Source organism: Bombina bombina, chromosome 1, assembly GCF_027579735.1.
Source record: "Bombina bombina isolate aBomBom1 chromosome 1, aBomBom1.pri, whole genome shotgun sequence".
Taxonomy (NCBI): domain Eukaryota; kingdom Metazoa; phylum Chordata; class Amphibia; order Anura; family Bombinatoridae; genus Bombina; species Bombina bombina.
The window spans coordinates 488,888,461-488,906,303 of NC_069499.1; the positions used below are offsets into that span (position 1 = coordinate 488,888,461).

At 37.5% G+C, this 17,843-nt stretch overlaps 1 protein-coding gene across 1 annotated transcript in view; it reads right to left on the bottom strand.

The window, feature by feature from the left end:
• Nucleotides 1-17,843, bottom strand: part of VPS16 (VPS16 core subunit of CORVET and HOPS complexes) — a 340,863-nt gene that overhangs the window by 127,749 nt on the left and 195,271 nt on the right. The window contains exon 14 of the mRNA XM_053698545.1: nt 463-498. Coding sequence (XP_053554520.1) covers nt 463-498 — 36 coding nt within the window. The remainder of the gene's footprint in view (nt 1-462; nt 499-17,843) is intronic.

Sequence of the window (17,843 nt, forward strand, 5' to 3'; positions counted from 1 at the left end):
TAAAAAAAAAAAGGAAGATTAACAAAAACAATAAACATACTTAGGTATTCCAGGTTCTCCATGTCCTTTTGTTCATGCAAACACATAATTACATTTTACACTGTCTGCAGCCCTTGGAGATATTTATTTCTAGATCAGGTTGCATCGCTTTAAAAGATATAAAAAAATATTCTTAAAGAAAAATTACCTCTGCTGATATAATTGTTTTATATATCTACTGAGTAACATTCTGTCACAATGGGGTATATTATAGAGACTAAATACATTAATATTTATTCAAATGTTTAACAAACTGAAATGCCATATGCCTAAATAGCCAACCTGCCCGTCTGTTATTCTTTTATTAGTAATCATATTATTCTAGGGTTTTCGGATGTGCATTCTATATATACCTAGTATCTCGTAAAAGTAAATTAAATAAAACATTAAAACATTTGTAGTTATATAAAAATAATAAAATACCTGTCCAGAAGAACTTGAATAGTTAATTGCTTGTATCTGGAAATTAAGTAAAGGCTAAATGATTATGTGTATGCATACATACACACACACACACACACACAAGTTCAAAATTTGTATCTCAATAACCCTCAAAAATTTGTAGAAATCTATTTGAAATAAATATTTGATAAATCCAGCAGTTCATTAAGTAACATAACTTAATTTGCATTTTACAAATCCTTATGAAGAATAAAAATACTTTTAAAAGGATACATAAAAGACACATACAATTATATATATAAAAAAGTGTAATAAAGCACTGTGCTCCAAGTCAAACTGAAATGGTAAAAGGATTTAAACCCAATGTGGAGAAAGTCTCTCTCAAAATTGGTTGCAAGCGCTTAATGCAAGTTAGCAGCTGCATCTGTAGAGCTGCTGTACTTTGAGACTTAACTTACTAGCCTGTTTATGGATGTCCTGTATCATTTGTTTTTATAAATACATTTTTAAATTGAAGATCCAGTGGCTGACCTGTTTAGATATCCTTACATTCTTATATACTGATTTCACTGAGAGTTCAGATATAAGCTCTCCTACACATGAGTAAGGTCCATATGTTGTCTGAACAGCATTCATTTTTATCATTATTATCATTGGTAATTTGTAGAGCGCCAACAGATTCTGCAGCGCTATAAACATAGGTGGTATACAAGGAAACATTTATAGGAATAAAATGGGTAGAGGGCCCTGTCAAGAGTCGCACTGTTGTAGTCCGCTCTTAAGAAGGTGATCTACAAACAGCTGGGTTCTTAGGCTTACATGCTAAGGGGGTTCAAGGGGATAGCAATTGTTGGAGAGGAACTGGTATAAAGAAAGGTTAGTGTAGGTTGTATGCATCCCTAAACAGTAGAGTGTTTAGGGAGCACTTGAAGCTTTCAAAACTAGGTGAGAGACTTGTGGAGCGAGGCAGAGAGTTCCACAAGATGGGAGCCAGTCTGGAGAAGTCCTGTGAACGGCAATGTGAGGAGGTAACAAGAGAGGAGGAGAGTAGGAGGTCATGAGCAGAGCGAAGGGGATGGGAGGGAGAGTATCTGGAGACCAGGTCTGAGATATAGGAGTGAGCAGTGCAGTTGAGGGCCTTGTATGTCAGAGTCAGATTTTTGTGTTTAATCCTGGAGGCAAGAGGAAGCCAGTGAAGGGATTGGCAGAGAGGTGCAGCAGATGAAGAGCCTGGCAGAGGCATTCATTATGGATTGTAAAGGAGCTAGGCGGCAGCTAGGGAGACCAGAGAGGAAAGAATTGCAGTAGTCAAAGCGGGAAAGGATGAGAGAGTGGATTTAAATCTTAGTTGTGTCTTGTGTAAGGAAATGTCTAATTTCAGAGAGGTTTTTAAGGTGGAAGTGAAAGGATTTAGCCAAGGATTGAATGTGAGGAGTGAAAGAAAGATCTGAGTCAAATGTGACCACAAGACATCGGGCATACAGGGTTGGGGTAATGATGGAGTTGTCGACAGTTATAGAGAGATTGGGGGTGGAGATTTTGGAAGAAGGGGGAAAATAAGGAGCTCAGTTTGAGAGAGATTTAGCTTAAGGTAGTGAGAAGACATCCAGAAAGAGATGTGAGAAAGACAGTTAGTGACACGGGTTAGCAAGGAAGGAGATAGGTCTGATGCAGAGAAGTAGATTTGGATGTCGTCGGCATACAAATTATATTGGAACCCGTGGGACTATATTAGGGAACCTAATGATGACGTGTAGATTGAGAAGAGAAGGGGACTGAGGACAGAGAGAAAGTAGTGACGGGGCAGAGGAAGCCAAGAGAAGGCTACACTAAAGGTACAGTTAGACAGGTAGGAAGAGAACCACGAGAGGGCTGTGTCACAAATGCTGAAGGATTGGAGGGTTTGAAGCAAAAGAGGGTGGTCAAAAGTATCAAAGGCTACGGACAGATCAAGAAGGATAAACAGAGAGAAGTGGCCTTTGGATTTTGCTGTAAATAGGTTGTTGGTAACCTTCAACGATTGCCGTCTCTGTGGAGTGATGGGGATAAAATTCAGATTGCAGTGGGTCAAGGAGGGATTTTAATGAAAGTAAATGGGAAAGGCGTGCATATACTAGCTTTTCGAGAAGCTTTGAGGCAAGATGGAGTAGGGAATTAGGGCGGTAGTTGGATGGGGAGGTTTATTCTAGAGAAGGTTTTTTGAGGATAGGTGTGACCAGTGCATGTTTTAGAGATGAGGGAAATATACCGGTGCTGAGGGAGAGGTTGGAAATGTGTGTGAGTATAGGGGTAAAGGTAGAAGAGAGGGAGGGGAGTAGCTGTGAGGGCATAGGGTCAAGGGGACAGGTAGTGAGGTGAGAGCAAAGAATAAATGCAGAAACTTCTTCCTCAGTAACAGGGGAGAAAGAGCTGAATTTATGGCTATTTTGGTTGTGGTTGATTGTGAGCGTTTGAGGCAGGTGGGAGAATGGAAGTATGTTGAGAGCTGATTTCGCTTCTGATGGAGTGGATTTTGTTATTGAAGTGGCTGGCAAAATTTTGAGCTGAGAGAGAAGTTGTATTAGGAGGTGGGGGTGGGTGGAGAAGAGTATTGAAAGTGGAGAACAGACTTTAGGGTTTGAAGAAAGAGTAGAGATAAGAGTAGAGAAGTAATGTTGCATATAAAGATTAAGGACAGAATAATAGGAGTTCAAGATGAACTTGTAGTGAAGAAAGTCAGCTGAACTCCAAGATTTTCTCTAGTGCCGCTCAGCAGTACGGGAACATCTGCGTAGGTACTGTGTCAGAGGAGTATGCCAGGGCTGAGGATGAGTGAGTTCCAAGCTATGGTAAGAAGGGCCAGATTGTCAAGGACCGAAGTAAGGGTGGAATTATATTGGAAGATAGATTGCTCAAGGCAGGAAAAGGAGGAGATGGATGAGAGGAGAGGTTTGAGGGAATTAGCAAGCTGTTCCTGATCTAATGACATAATGCTTCTGTGAAGTTTGGTGTGAGGAGTAGAAGGAGGGAGAGTTGTAGGGAGGTATGTGATGTTGCAAGTTAGGTGGTCAGAAAGAGGAAAATGGTTGTTTGTGAAGTTTAAAATAGTGCATTGATAGCTAAAGATCAGGTAAAGGGAGTGACCATCTTTGTGAGTGGGAGAGTCAGGACATTGTGACAAACCGAAGGAGGAAGTTTTTTTAATTGAGAAGTTCTGGTACAACCTCCGAGAGTACAGGCCTAGCCTATGTTTTTCAGCAAAACCACAGCAAATCCCCCCAGGTTACAAGCAGTGTGATTAGCCTGCTGAAAAGCAAATCACTGTATAAACCTTCAGTAATGACAGAAAGTGCAACGATTTGAGGACAAGCTTATCTCCATAGTGGTGGAGCATTCTGTAACATTGTACCTATATCTTTAGAACTGTCTGGCATTGGACCCCACATTTTTATGTTACAATGATGGCACCTTGCTTTCTTTTCCATTTCGTAGAGCCTCCTACATAGTAGAGGATAGTTTGGTGGCAACCAGTGACTTTAAGACCCACGCCCAAGATGCTTTCTCTAAGCAGTAGAGGAATACAAGTGTATGATAAGGGTGTCTTCGAGATCCCAGTGGGATTAGAAGAGATTGAAACATATGAGTGATGGATACAAGTTAGATCACCAAAACGCTATCGCAGAGACTTCCTTGTTAAGAACAGTAGGTTCCAGCGCATAGGAGTAGGTAAAAGGACAAGTAATATTTGTATTTATAAGTACCTTTTAAGCATAACATAACATATATTTCCTTTGACATCTCTTATCATATCCATTAAAAAAATTAAATGAAAGATTTTTCTAAATAAATAAAATACTTACAATAAAATCCTCAGTTTTCCAATTTGTCTAGGACTCCAGACTGCCTACCGAAAAAGGTGGCAAAGAGTGGATTGGAACAGTCCAATCCGTGCGCTCTGCATAATGAGCATTAGCATGTTAATTATGCCTGCTCACTCCCCACCGCTCTTCAATAATTACACACCAATCACATGACTGCACGTCAATACTACCTTATGCAAAACTTTACATATGCTGAGTGAAACGCAACATTGGCTAGCTGCTTTTGCAACTCAGTAAAACTGTGCAATGAAAATAAAATCATACTATTTATTAGCTCTATAGTACAAAGCTGCTCATGATACTATGATGAATTCACAAAATTGAAACTGTTAAAAAAAAATATTTATTGAACAAAATACATAAAATCTTGGCTCACATGGAAGCTATAAAAATTGATACAGACATGCCAGGCACATCTTACACGTTTCGGCCCTAACAGCCTTAAAGGGACACTGAACCCAAATTTTTTCTTTTGTGATTTAGATAGAGCATTACATTTTAAGCAACTTTCTAATTTACTCCTATTATCAAATTTTCTTCATTCTCTTGGTATCTTGATTTGAAATGTGTTAGAATATATATATATATATATATATATATATATATATATATATATATATATATAAAACCATAGTGCTGCCATTTTGTATCTAAGAAGCCATGATGAACTAATTATGAACTGCTGTACTGATATTGAACTGTTGTTTTTTTTTCTTTATTTTTGCTATATAAACATCTGTTCTTCGGGGAGTAAAATCCTTATCTTGTTACTAATATAACCATGCAGCTAAGAGCATTTTTACATTCCTATGTTATCTTGTTGTTCAAGGATGAATGTCTCCAGTCTTATACAAAGGACTTTATGTGTGTAAAGTGGTATTACCTCATTTGTAATAGGGGGCATGTATGAAGACCCTGTGTCGTTACATGTATGTGATTTGTAATATATTACCCAGCCCTGCCAAGAATAAATTAGAGCAGACTTAGGCCTAGATTTGGAGTTCGGCGGTAGCCGTCAAAACCAGCGTTAGAGGCTCCTAACGCTGGTTTTGGCCGCCCGCTGGTATTTGGAGTCAGTGATTAAAGGGTCTAACGCTCACTTTTCAGCCGCGACTTTTCCATACCGCAGATCCCCCTACGCCATTTGCGTAGCCTATCTTTTCAATGGGATCTTTCTAACGCTGGTATTTAGAGTCGTTTCTGAAGTGAGCGTTAGAGCTCTAACGACAAAATTCCAGCCGCCTGAAAATAGCAGGAGTTAAGAGCTTTCTGGCTAACGCCGGTTTATAAAGCTCTTAACTACTGTACCCTAAAGTACACTAACACCCATAAACTACCTATGTACCCCTAAACCGAGCTCCCCCCACACCGCCGCCACTCGATTAAAATTTTTAACCCCTAATCTCCCGACCGCCACCTACGTTATATTTATGTACCCCTAATCTGCTGCCCCTAACCCCGCCGACCCCTGTATTACATTTATTAACCCCTAACTTGCCCCCCACAACGTCGCCGCAAGCTACTTAAAATAATTAACCCCTAATCTTCCGACCGCAAATCGCCGCCACCTACGTTATCCCTATGTACCCCTAATCTGCTGCCCCTAACATCGCCGACCCCTATATTATATTTATTAACCCCTAATCTGCCCCCCTCAACGTCGCCGACACCTGCCTACACTTATTAACCCCTAATCTGCCGAGCGGACCTGAGCGCTACTATAATAAAGTTATTAACCCCTAACCCGCCTCACTAACCCTATCATAAATAGTATTAACCCCTAATCTGCCCTCCCTAACATCGCCGACACCTACCTTCAATTATTAACCCCTAATCTGCCGACCGGAGCTCACCGCTATTCTAATAAATGTATTAACCCCTAAAGCTAAGTCTAACCCTAACACTAACACCCCCCTAAGTTAAATATAATTTAAATCTAACAAAATAAATTAACTCTTATTAAATAAATGATTCCTATTTAAAGCTAAATACTTACCTGTAAAATAAATCCTAATATAGCTACAATATAAATTATAATTATATTATAGCTATTTTAGGATTAATATTTATTTTACAGGCAACTTTGTTATTATTTTAACCAGGTACAATAGCTATTAAATAGTTAATAACTATTTAATAGTTACCTAGTTAAAATAATAACAAATTTACCTGTAAAATAAATCCTAACCTAAGTTATAATTAAACCTAACACTACCCTATCAATAAAATAATTAAATAAACTACCTACAATTACCTACAATTAACCTAACACTACACTATCAATAAATTAATTAAACACAATTCCTACAAATAAATACAATTAAATAAACTAGCTAAAGTACAAAAAATAAAAAAGATCTAAGTTACAGAAAATAAAAAAATATTTACAAACATAATAAAAATATTACAACAATTTTAAACTAATTACACCTACTCTAAGCCCCCTAATAAAATAACAAAGCCCCCCAAAATAAAAAATTCCCTACCCTATTCTAAATTAAAAAAGTTACAAGCTCTTTTACCTTACCAGCCCTGAACAGGGCCCTTTGCGGGGCATGCCCCAAGAATTTCAGCTCTTTTGCCTGTAAAAAAAACACATACAATACCCCCCCCCAACATTACAACCCACCACCCACATACCCCTAATCTAACCCAAACCCCCCTTAAATAAACCTAACACTAAGCCCCTGAAGATCTTCCTACCTTGTCTTCACCATACCAGGTTCACCGATCCGTCCTGAAGAGCTCCTCCGATGTCCTGATCCAAGCCCAAGCGGGGGCTGAAGAGGTCCATGATCCGGTCAAAGTCTTCATCCAAGCGGGGCAGAAGAGGATCTTCCATCCGATTGAAGTCATCATCCAGGCGGCATCTTCGATCTTCTTCCATCCGGAGCGAAGCGGCAGGATCCTGAAGACATCCAGCGCGGAACATCCATCCGGACCGACGACTGAACGACGAATGACTGTTCCTTTAAGGGACGTCATCCAAGATGGCGTCCCTCGAATTCCGATTGGCTGATAGGATTCTATCAGCCAATCGGAATTAAGGTAGGAATTTTCTGATTGGCTGATGGAATCAGCCAATCAGAATCAAGTTCAATCCGATTGGCTGATCCAATCAGCCAATCAGATTGAGCTCGCATTCTATTGGCTGTTCCGATCAGCCAATAGAATGCGAGCTCAATCTGATTGGCTGATTGGATCGGCCAATCGGATTGAACTAGATTCTGATTGGCTGATTCCATCAGCCAATCAGAAAATTCCTACCTTAAATCCGATTGGCTGATAGAATCCTATCAGCCAATCGGAATTCGAGGGACGCCATCTTGGATGACGTCCCTTAAAGGAACAGTCATTCGTCGTTCAGTCGTCGGTCCGGATGGATGTTCCGCGCTGGATGTCTTCAGGATCCTGCCGCTTCGCTCCGGATGGAAGAAGATCGAAGATGCCGCCTGGATGATGACTTCAATCGGATGGAAGATCCTCTTCTGCCCCGCTTGGATGAAGACTTTGACCGGATCATGGACCTCTTCAGCCCCCGCTTGGGCTTGGATCAGGACATCGGAGGAGCTCTTCAGGACGGATCGGTGAACCTGGTATGGTGAAGACAAGGTAGGAAGATCTTCAGGGGCTTAGTGTTAGGTTTATTTAAGGGGGGTTTGGGTTAGATTAGGGGTATGTGGGTGGTGGGTTGTAATGTTGGGGGGGGGGGTATTGTATGTGTTTTTTTTACAGGCAAAAGAGCTGAAATTCTTGGGGCATGCCCCGCAAAGGGCCCTGTTCAGGGCTGGTAAGGTAAAAGAGCTTGTAACTTTTTAAATTTAGAATAGGGTAGGGAATTTTTTATTTTGGGGGGCTTTGTTATTTTATTAGGGGGCTTAGAGTAGGTGTAATTAGTTTAAAATTGTTGTAATATTTTTATTATGTTTGTAAATATTTTTTTATTTTCTGTAACTTAGATCTTTTTTATTTTTTGTACTTTAGCTAGTTTATTTAATTGTATTTATTTGTAGGAATTGTGTTTAATTAATTTATTGATAGTGTAGTGTTAGGTTAATTGTAGGTAATTGTAGGTAGTTTATTTAATTATTTTATTGATAGGGTAGTGTTAGGTTTAATTATAACTTAGGTTAGGACTTATTTTACAGGTAATTTTGTTATTATTTTAACTAGGTAACTATTAAATAGTTCTTAACTATTTAATAGCTATTGTACCTGGTTAAAATAATTACAAAGTTGCCTGTAAAATAAATATTAATCCTAAAATAGCTATAATATAATTATAATTTATATTGTAGCTATATTAGGATGTATTTTACAGGTAAGTATTTAGCTTTAAATAGGAATCATTTATTTAATAAGAGTTAATTTATTTCGTTAGATAAAAATTATATTTAACTTAGGGGGGTGTTAGTGTTAGGGTTAGACTTAGCTTTAGGGGTTAATACATTTATTAGAATAGCGGTGAGCTCCGGTCGGCAGATTAGGGGTTAATAATTGAAGGTAGGTGTCGGCGATGTTAGGGAGGGCAGATTAGGGGTTAATACTATTTATGATAGGGTTAGTGAGGCGGATTAGGGGTTAATAACTTTATTATAGTAGCGCTCAGGTCGGCTCGGCAGATTAGGGGTTAATAAGTGTAGGCAGGTGTCGGCGACGTTGAGGGGGGCAGATTAGGGGTTAATAAATATAATATAGGGGTCGGCGATGTTAGGGCAGCAGATTAGGGGTACATAGGGATAACGTAGGTTGCGGCGGTTTACGGAGCGGCAGATTAGGGGTTTAAAAAAATATGCAGGGGTCAGCGATAGCGGGGGCGGCAGATTAGGGGTTAATAAGTGTAAGGCTAGGGGTGTTTAGACTCGGGGTACATGTTAGAGTGTTAGGTGCAGACGTAGGAAGTGTTTCCCCATAGGAAACAATGGGGCTGCGTTAGGAGCTGAACGCTGCTTTTTTGCAGGTGTTAGGTTTTTTTTAAGCTCAAACAGCCCCATTGTTTCCTATGGGGGAATCGTGCACGAGCACGTTTTTGAGGCCGGCCGCGTCCGTAAGCAACTCTGGTATCGAGAGTTGCATTTGCGGTAAAAATGCTCTACGCTCCTTTTTTGGAGCCTAACGCAGCATTTGTTTGAACTCTCGATACCAGAGTTAAATTTATGGTGCGGCCAGAAAAAAGCCCGCGGAGCGTTAGCAGCCCATTTACCGCCGAACTCCAAATCTAGGCCTTAGATTCCATTGTGTGTGCATGTCCGATTCTTGCTCTCCAAGGCCTTGAATGTGAAATACTCAATTCCAGTGCTAAGTGTAACATACTGATTATTATTATGAAGATTATGAAGTGGTACCCCGGCGATTTCAGACCTAACAGTTCTGGTGTCAGAAGATGGAATTCACACTGGGTAAGTAATAAGAAGTGTTTAAATCTCTTGCTTCCCTCTGTGAATTTGGACCCAAGGTCTGGCCTGCGTTAAGGGGAAAATATAAGGGGTTGGATTCCTCTCAGGCAAGTTTGAGTTTTGCGCTGACCACAGGCAAGTTTGAGTCTTGCGCTGTATTTATTGGGTTAACAGTCCCTCTGCCAGTTTGAGTCTGGCACTGTAATAGTTAATCTGCAAGTTTAAGTCTTGTATTGTATTTTAAGGGTTAATAGTTCCCCTGCAAGATTGAGTCTTGCGCCATATTATATATATATATATATATATAGACATGGATACCACTGAAGCCGAGTACTCACTGATTTATGTTTATTTGTGTGTATTGTGCTATCCTGTGCATACAAGTTTGAAGTGAATATGGGATTTGCTCAAGGAAAAAAGGTTTAGTCTGTGGTTGCTTGAATGTGATGAGAGAGAGATATATATTTTGTTTTCTTTCAAGAGCTCTTGACAATAGTCTCATGACTCACAGACCTTAGTTTGCTGACGGAGAATAATTTATGACTGATTCTTTAACTTAACTCTTATGAAAAGAAATGTTGTAATGTGAGATGTAAGGATGTGAAAACGTATGTGAAAACCCTTTCTGTGTAATTCATGTGTTAGAAGTGTTTCACTGTGTTTTTGTTACTTGTAAAGCTCTCTACTGAAGTTCAAAGGATTTATTATCTTGTCTAATTATTTGTTAGACGTCTTAAATTGTTTGGAAATGGCCATTCTGAACAATTTTGGACACTCCTAAAAAAAATGCATTTTAAACTTAGTAAAGAGTTTTATCTTGTTATTCTGTCACTAATAAATATGTTTTCCTTACAGAGATAGAGCATTTATAAAATATGTTTTCTGTACCTTTAAAAGTTTTGCTGTTTGTTAAAATTGCTGAATATTGGGAGTGAATTTACGGTATGCAAGTTGATATAAGTTTGTGTGTGTGTGTATCAGTGTTTCTTAGCTAAGAAAGCTGATGCTGTAATGATTTGTTTGTTATTGCTGTAACTTGATTTTAAAGTCATGTAATAATAAAAATGTGTACAATGCTTAATTCTGTGTGACAGTAATAGGATTAATGAGAGATTTGATGTGACACATAAATATATTGTTTTTGCAAGTAAACCACGGAATTTGTAAGTGCGATGATGGGTGTGATTTTAGGTCATGTTTTGGTAAATTAAAGAGTTTTTCTGGCTTGTGATTAATACGTTGATTTAAGTATGTTATGTGAGTAATGTAAGATTTATGCAAGGAGTCTGTGGAAAAAGAGAAAATAGAGGTTATTTAGCTGTGTGTTATTAAATCTATCTAAAACATTTTTAGAGTTGTTTTTAATTTTAATATAAACTAGTAACATATTACTGTGTAATGCTGTGGTGGCTCACATTTACATATATACAGATTCTGATACAGTAAAGAATTAGAATTTTAATGGTAAATAATACCAGTTTCCTAATCATGGCTAAGTTATACATGTCATATGCATATTATAAATGGTCAGCCCTTAAAGGAACAGTATACTGGAAAATTGTTTTTAGATTAATGTATTTTCATTGACTTGTTATACCAGTAACATAGTATAAAAATGTAGGAGAATTTGCATTTGCAGGTTTATTCGTATATAAGAAGTAGCTGGCTTTGAGCTTTTAAATCACAACCTGTTACAATGGGTTGAGTTTTAGGTAATAGCATAACTCATTTTGTTTCTTATCTTATGTGTGTCTGGAAAACCGGAGCTCAAGGCTTGGACAGAGCAATGGAAAATTGTCATTTTATTTTATCCTGCACCCCACTAAGTTTTTTTTATGCTGGCTGTCTTTGCTTAGGCTATTCAATGGACATCAGTATACAAATTTTTACTATAAGTGGGTATATTACAGGCTAAATCAGTTATTTCAAATGCTAAAATAGGGGTGAAGGAGCTATTTGTAAACAATTAAATGCACTCCATCAAGGTGAGGTGGATCATTGGGAACAGTTTAAAGGGGAGGAAAGTTTGGTAAATTTTCCTTTTAATCTATTAGTTTAAATTATTATTATTATTCTTTTAAGAAAGCTCATTTTGTTGTATACAATTGTTATATTTAGTCAGAACGCTGCAAAAGTGTTGAATATCAATGTGCATAAAAAAACAAACATGATTTATTTAACAGTGGGTTTGCACTGTGCATGCAAGCAGTGGCTATATAGAACAGTGGTTGTGGCATTTTTATCTGACCTTTTATAGAGTATAATATTGTGTGTTCCTTTGTAAATTCATGGTTAAGGATTTTATTTGTAAATGTGCAACTAGAGTTTATTGATTTTCTGAAGTGATTACATTATTAGCGTGATCTCATAGTATTGTGCAGGGTTAAATTTACAAAACCATAGTTGAAGGTTGTTATAGGATTTTAATTATTTGTAATGTTTTGCTAGAATGTAGTATTTTTCAGTGCTGTGTTTCAGTGAAAGTAAGTATATGTGTTGAATTTCAAGTTGATTGTGGTTGCTAAAAGTTTGTGCTGGCTGTTCATGTTTTGTTTTGTGTGGTGGACAGATGGCTTTAAGTGTTTTCTAACAGAATGTTTTGTTTTTATTTTTAGTGAATGTGTGTGGAAGGGTGCTGTATGAATGGAATATTGAGGTGTATTTGATTTTGCCTGATTTTAAGAATAGTATACTACTTCTTTTAGAAGTGCATGGATTGTCTTTTAGTTTGCTGTCATATTGTGTTTGCGTGACACAGGGGGTGTTTCACGCGAACAAAGGCGGGGGGGGAGTATCTTTATGTGATTTGGGTGATTGGTTTTAAGTAAGAAAATTAACCTAAAATGTTATTAACAAAATATTTGTATTTGCAAGATGAGATCAAGGAGCTGTATCCAGGGAAAAAAAAGAAATTAACTTAATGATTTTTTTTTTTGAGTTTTCTATAATTAAGGTTAAGCTGTACAGATACATTTTCATAGTGCACTCTCCAAAAGATTGAATGCAAGTAAAACTTTTAAATAAAGAAATGCCTGGTGCCTAGGTGAGGAGAAAAAAAAAAGAAACAAAGACTTTGTCCAGTTTGTAAAACCACCATACTGCAGTAAAGTTGCTGAACAATATTTTTGGACCCATTCTTTGCATTGTAAGCTGGTACCAAACCCCAGAACTGGACTCTGGACAACTTATAATTGTTTCCTATGATGTGTGTCTTCAGAACATAAAGACTATCCTTCTCTTGACTGTGCCTTGATTGTTGGAGTTCTGTACCTGTTATGGTACTATAGAGCACCCCCAGCAAAATTAGGGGAGTATTGTTTCAACTTATTTACTTATATTGCTTGTTTTGTATTCTCTTTTAATTGTGTTATTTTTATGAATCATATTGGTTATAATAAGTCATATAGCTTTGTCTGCTGAAAAGTATGCTTTATTTGTATGAGTACACACTATACAATGCCTTGCAAAAGTATTCACCCCTTGGCATTTTTCGTGTTTTGTTGCCTCACAACCTGGAATTAGCATGGATCTTTTGAGGATTTGCATCATTTAATTTACAGAACATGCCCACAACTTTGAAGATGTTTTTTTTTTTTTATTGTGAAGCAAAAAACAAATAGGACAAAATAATAGAAAAAGTCAATGTGCAAAACTATTCACCCCCCTAAAGTCAATACTTTGTAGAGCCACCTTTTGCGGCAATCACACCTCCAAGTCGCTTTGGATATGTCTCTATGAGCTTGCCACATCTTACCACTGGGATTTTTGCCCATTCCTCCTTGCAAAACTGCTCCAGCTCCTTCAAGTTGGATGGTTTGCGCTTGTGAACAGCAATCTTTAAGTCTGACCACAGATTGGATTGAGGTCTGGGATTTGACTAGGCCATTCCAACACATTTACATATTTCCCCTTAAACCACTCAAGTGTTGCTTTAGCAGTGTGTTTGGGGTCATTGTCCTGCTAGAAGGTGAACCTCCGTCCTAGTCTCAAATCACGCACAGAGTGGTACAGGTTTTGCTCAAGAATATCCCTGTATTTAGCACCATCCATCTTTCCCTCAACTCTGACCAGTTTCCCAGTCCCGGCTGCTGAAAAACATCCCCACAGCATGATGCTGCCACCACCATGTTTCACTGTGGGGATGGTGTTCTTTGGGTGATTTGATGTGTTGGGTTTGCACCAGACATAGCGTTTTCTTTGATGGCCGAAAAGTTCAATTTTAGTCTCATCAGACCAGCGCACCTTCCTCCATACATTTTTGGAGTCTCCCACATGCCTTTTCGCAAACTCAAAACGTGTCATTTTGTTTTTTGCTGAAAGTAATGGTTTTCTTCTGGCCACTCTGCCATAAAGCCCAACTCTATGGAGCATACGGCTTTTTGTCGTCCTATGTACAGATACTCCAGTCTCTGCTGTGGAACTCTGCAGCTCCTCCAGGGTTACCCTAGGTCTCTGTGCTGCCTCTCTGATTAATGCCCTCCTTGCCGGTCCGTGAGTTTTGGTGGGCAGCCGTCTCTTGGCAGGTTTGCTGTTGTGCCATGTTCTTTCCATTTGGTTATGATAGATTTGATGGTGCTCCTGGGGATAATCAAAGATTTTGATTTTTTTTTATAACCTAACCCTGAGTTGTACTTCTCAACAACATTGTCCCTTACTTTTTTGAAGAGTTCCTTGGTCTTCATGGCAGTGTTTGGTTAGTGGTGCCTCTTGCTTAGGTGTTGCAGCCTCTGGGGCCTTTCAAAAAAGGTGTGTATATGTAATGACAGATCATGTGACACTTAGATTACACACAGGTGGACATCATTTCACTAATTATGTGACTTCTGAAGGTAATTGGTTGCACCAGAGCTTTTTATGGGCTTCATTACAAAGGGGGTGAATACATACGCACATGCCAATTTTCTGTTTTCTATTTCTAAAAAGTAGTTTGATGTATATATTTTTCTCATTTCACTTCACCAACTTAGACTATTTTGTTCTGATCCATCACATAAAATTCAGATTAATAAAACATTGAACTTAAGGCTGTAATGTAACAAAATAGGTAAAAAGTCAAGGGGGGTGAATACTTTTGCAAGGCATTGTAGTTTATGTACTTAAACAAAGTAATCTTCCAGATAGGGGTGTAACTTTAAACCTTGATGTGTCTTACAATGAAGAAAGGTATGAGAATAAAGACGTTTTTGTGTAGGAATTGCCCATTGCAATCATTCCGTGGTGTATAAATCAAACTACTTAAAATAAAAGATTAAGGACATGCCTCAGTTAGATATTTGTAACAATTATAAAGAGAAATATGAGTTTTGGGAGTCGTATAGTTATACTGATACTGATGGTATATTTTCTACTTACCATATCTTTTATAAAGCATATGTATTTTCTTTTATTTAACTGGGTATGGTATTTGCTATTTGGATTTGTAATTCCAGGTGTTTGACAGTGAAGGGAATTATCTTACCATAAAGATGTGTTTACCTTTAAGAGATTATGTAGTTTTAACAATGTTATGGTTGTATTCTTTCCTCATACAGGAGAGCAAGAGAATTTAGGTTGCATAAAATAATTAGTAAATTAAGTGTCTATATCAGAGGAGATAGCTGATTCTATTAAGATCATAGTTGGAGAATTATGAACATTACAGAATAAAGTAACACTAGGTTATTTTTTAGTAGTTCAAAGAGAAAGTGTGAAGAAATTAATTTTAAAGAAAAGGTTTTTATTGACTGTTTTATTTTTTCATTGTTTTGTAAGCCTTAGCACAAGTTAACAAGCTTCATGTTGAAGTCTAGTAGTTTTTACTTGCTTAGTGTTCATGTTTAAGGTATCATTTACATTATATAGCGTAGCTGTGAGTTATTTTCTTTAGAAATGCAATAAATGTATTCAATTGGTATTATATACCCACAATGTTTTCTCCTAAATTTAGATGACATGATAAATTGTATTAAAGGAAATTGTGATGCTTAGAAAAGTTATGTTGTGTACAATTGTGATTGCATCAGATTGCGTGCTCATCTTGTGCTGTTTTGTTTCCTTCTTAGACTCCTTCTGACTCAAGTATCTGTTGCTGTGGGATCCACATATTGCCCTTGTCTACCCCATGAACAAACCGTCATATTTCCATTATGTACGCAGATGGACACTTTCTTATGTGCAAGGCACCCCTACTGCAAATGGACTATGGTATTGAAACAGAGTGTCTGAGGGAGGTGGAGCTCTAAGAGGACAAAGACTGTTCTTAAAGTGATAAGCTGCCACCCAGAGATGCTTATGCTGTTCCCATGATATGCTTCACTGTGTCGAGTGTACAGAGCAAGAAACTGTCAGTATTATTGGGGGTTGCTAGCTATGCAGGTTGAGAAATAAAGATGCAGTGTTGTTTGGGGGTAGATGGGGGTTTGGCTGGGTCTTGGAGCAGATAGATCAGTAGTTTGGGGATTCTGGGAGGTAGATAGAGAGTATTGGAGAGATCGTACTATTATGCAGTGACAAATTGTGCCCTATTGGCTATTATAGCAATAAGTGTATGGATTTCTATACAGTATTCTCACACACATTCATGTTATAGTATTAGGCTTACATTGGTATTAAGAGATTTACTAATTTTCTGTGCCTTTTATATAGCTGTTATCTGTTTTAAATATTATATAATTTTTATGGTATGTTATTGTTAGAATAAAAGGGTGGAATGTTAGAATATATATTACCATAGTGCTGCCATTTTGTATCTAAGAAGCCACGATGAACTAATTATGAACTGTTGTACTGATATTGAACTGTTGTTTTTTTCTTTATTTTTGTTATATAACATCTGTTCTTCAGGGAGTAAAATCCGTATCTTGTTACTAACGTAACCATGCAGCTAAGAGCATTTTTACATTCCTATGTTATCTTGTTGTTCAAGGATGAATGTCTCTAGTTTTATACAAAAGACTTTATGTCTGTTAAGTTGTATTACCTCATTTGTAATAGGAGGTGTGTATGAAGACCCTCTGTGTCGTTACATGTATGTGATTTGTAATATATTACCCAGCCCTGCTAAGAATAAATTAGAGCGGACTTAGATTCCATCGAGTGTGCATGTCTGATTCTTGCTCTCCAAGGCCTTGAATGAGAAATACTCAATTCCAGTGCTAAGTGTAACATACTGATTATTATTATGAAGATTATGAAGTGGTACCCCGGCAATTTCAGACCTAACAAAATGCAAGAATGGAAGTTTAGATGCCAGCCCATTTTTGGTGAACAACCTGGGTTGTTCTTGCTGATTGGTGGATAAATTCATCCACCAATAAAAAAGTGCTGTCCAGAGTTCTTAACAAACAAAAAAGCCTAGATGCCTTCTTTTTCAAATAAAGATTGCAAGAGAACGAAGAAAAATTGGTAATTGCGCTCCCTCACAATCTAATTGGTTGTTTGGATGTCTGTATCATTGCTAATACTGTGAAGTTTAAAAGTCAAAGAAACAGTGCAAGGAATAGTGAAACAGCATGCTGATACACATATTCGTTACAAATCTTATATTACTTGTAGCAATACTCACTTCCATTACGGATATTACAAACATGTTACAAGTTCAAATATAACATCTCTTCTCTTCTGATTCATTGAAACGTTTTGCTAAGATCCACTGGTATGTACACATAAACCACATCCTTTCATTTTAAATATATATTTGAGTATGTTACAATCCACCAATATGTACAAACCTCCCATAAATATTAACTGTTAACTACAGTGAACTGAGTCTATGTTATTTACAGAACTAAATAAGTTTATTTGTTGAAACCCATAATGTGAGAACCAATTTCTACACTTTTCTTGCAATAATGTGTGGAATACTTATACTACACATTCTATGGTCATTTAAACTGACCACCCTAACACATCCCTGGTCAGTAACATTATTTTAGTTTTTTTTTTTATTATTTCTTAGTTTTGTATATAAATATTTTTAAGATATTTTTTATTATACTTTTTTGGGGGTCTTACTCCATATTAACATGCATTACTAGCTATTGCGATATACTGAATAGGGACCATACTAGGTTGTTGCCACATGTAGTTGCACTTCAACCAGCCTATTAAAAAGAGAGAGAACTACTGCGAGAAGTTAATATTGCGCTGAATAATCATACCGAAGGGC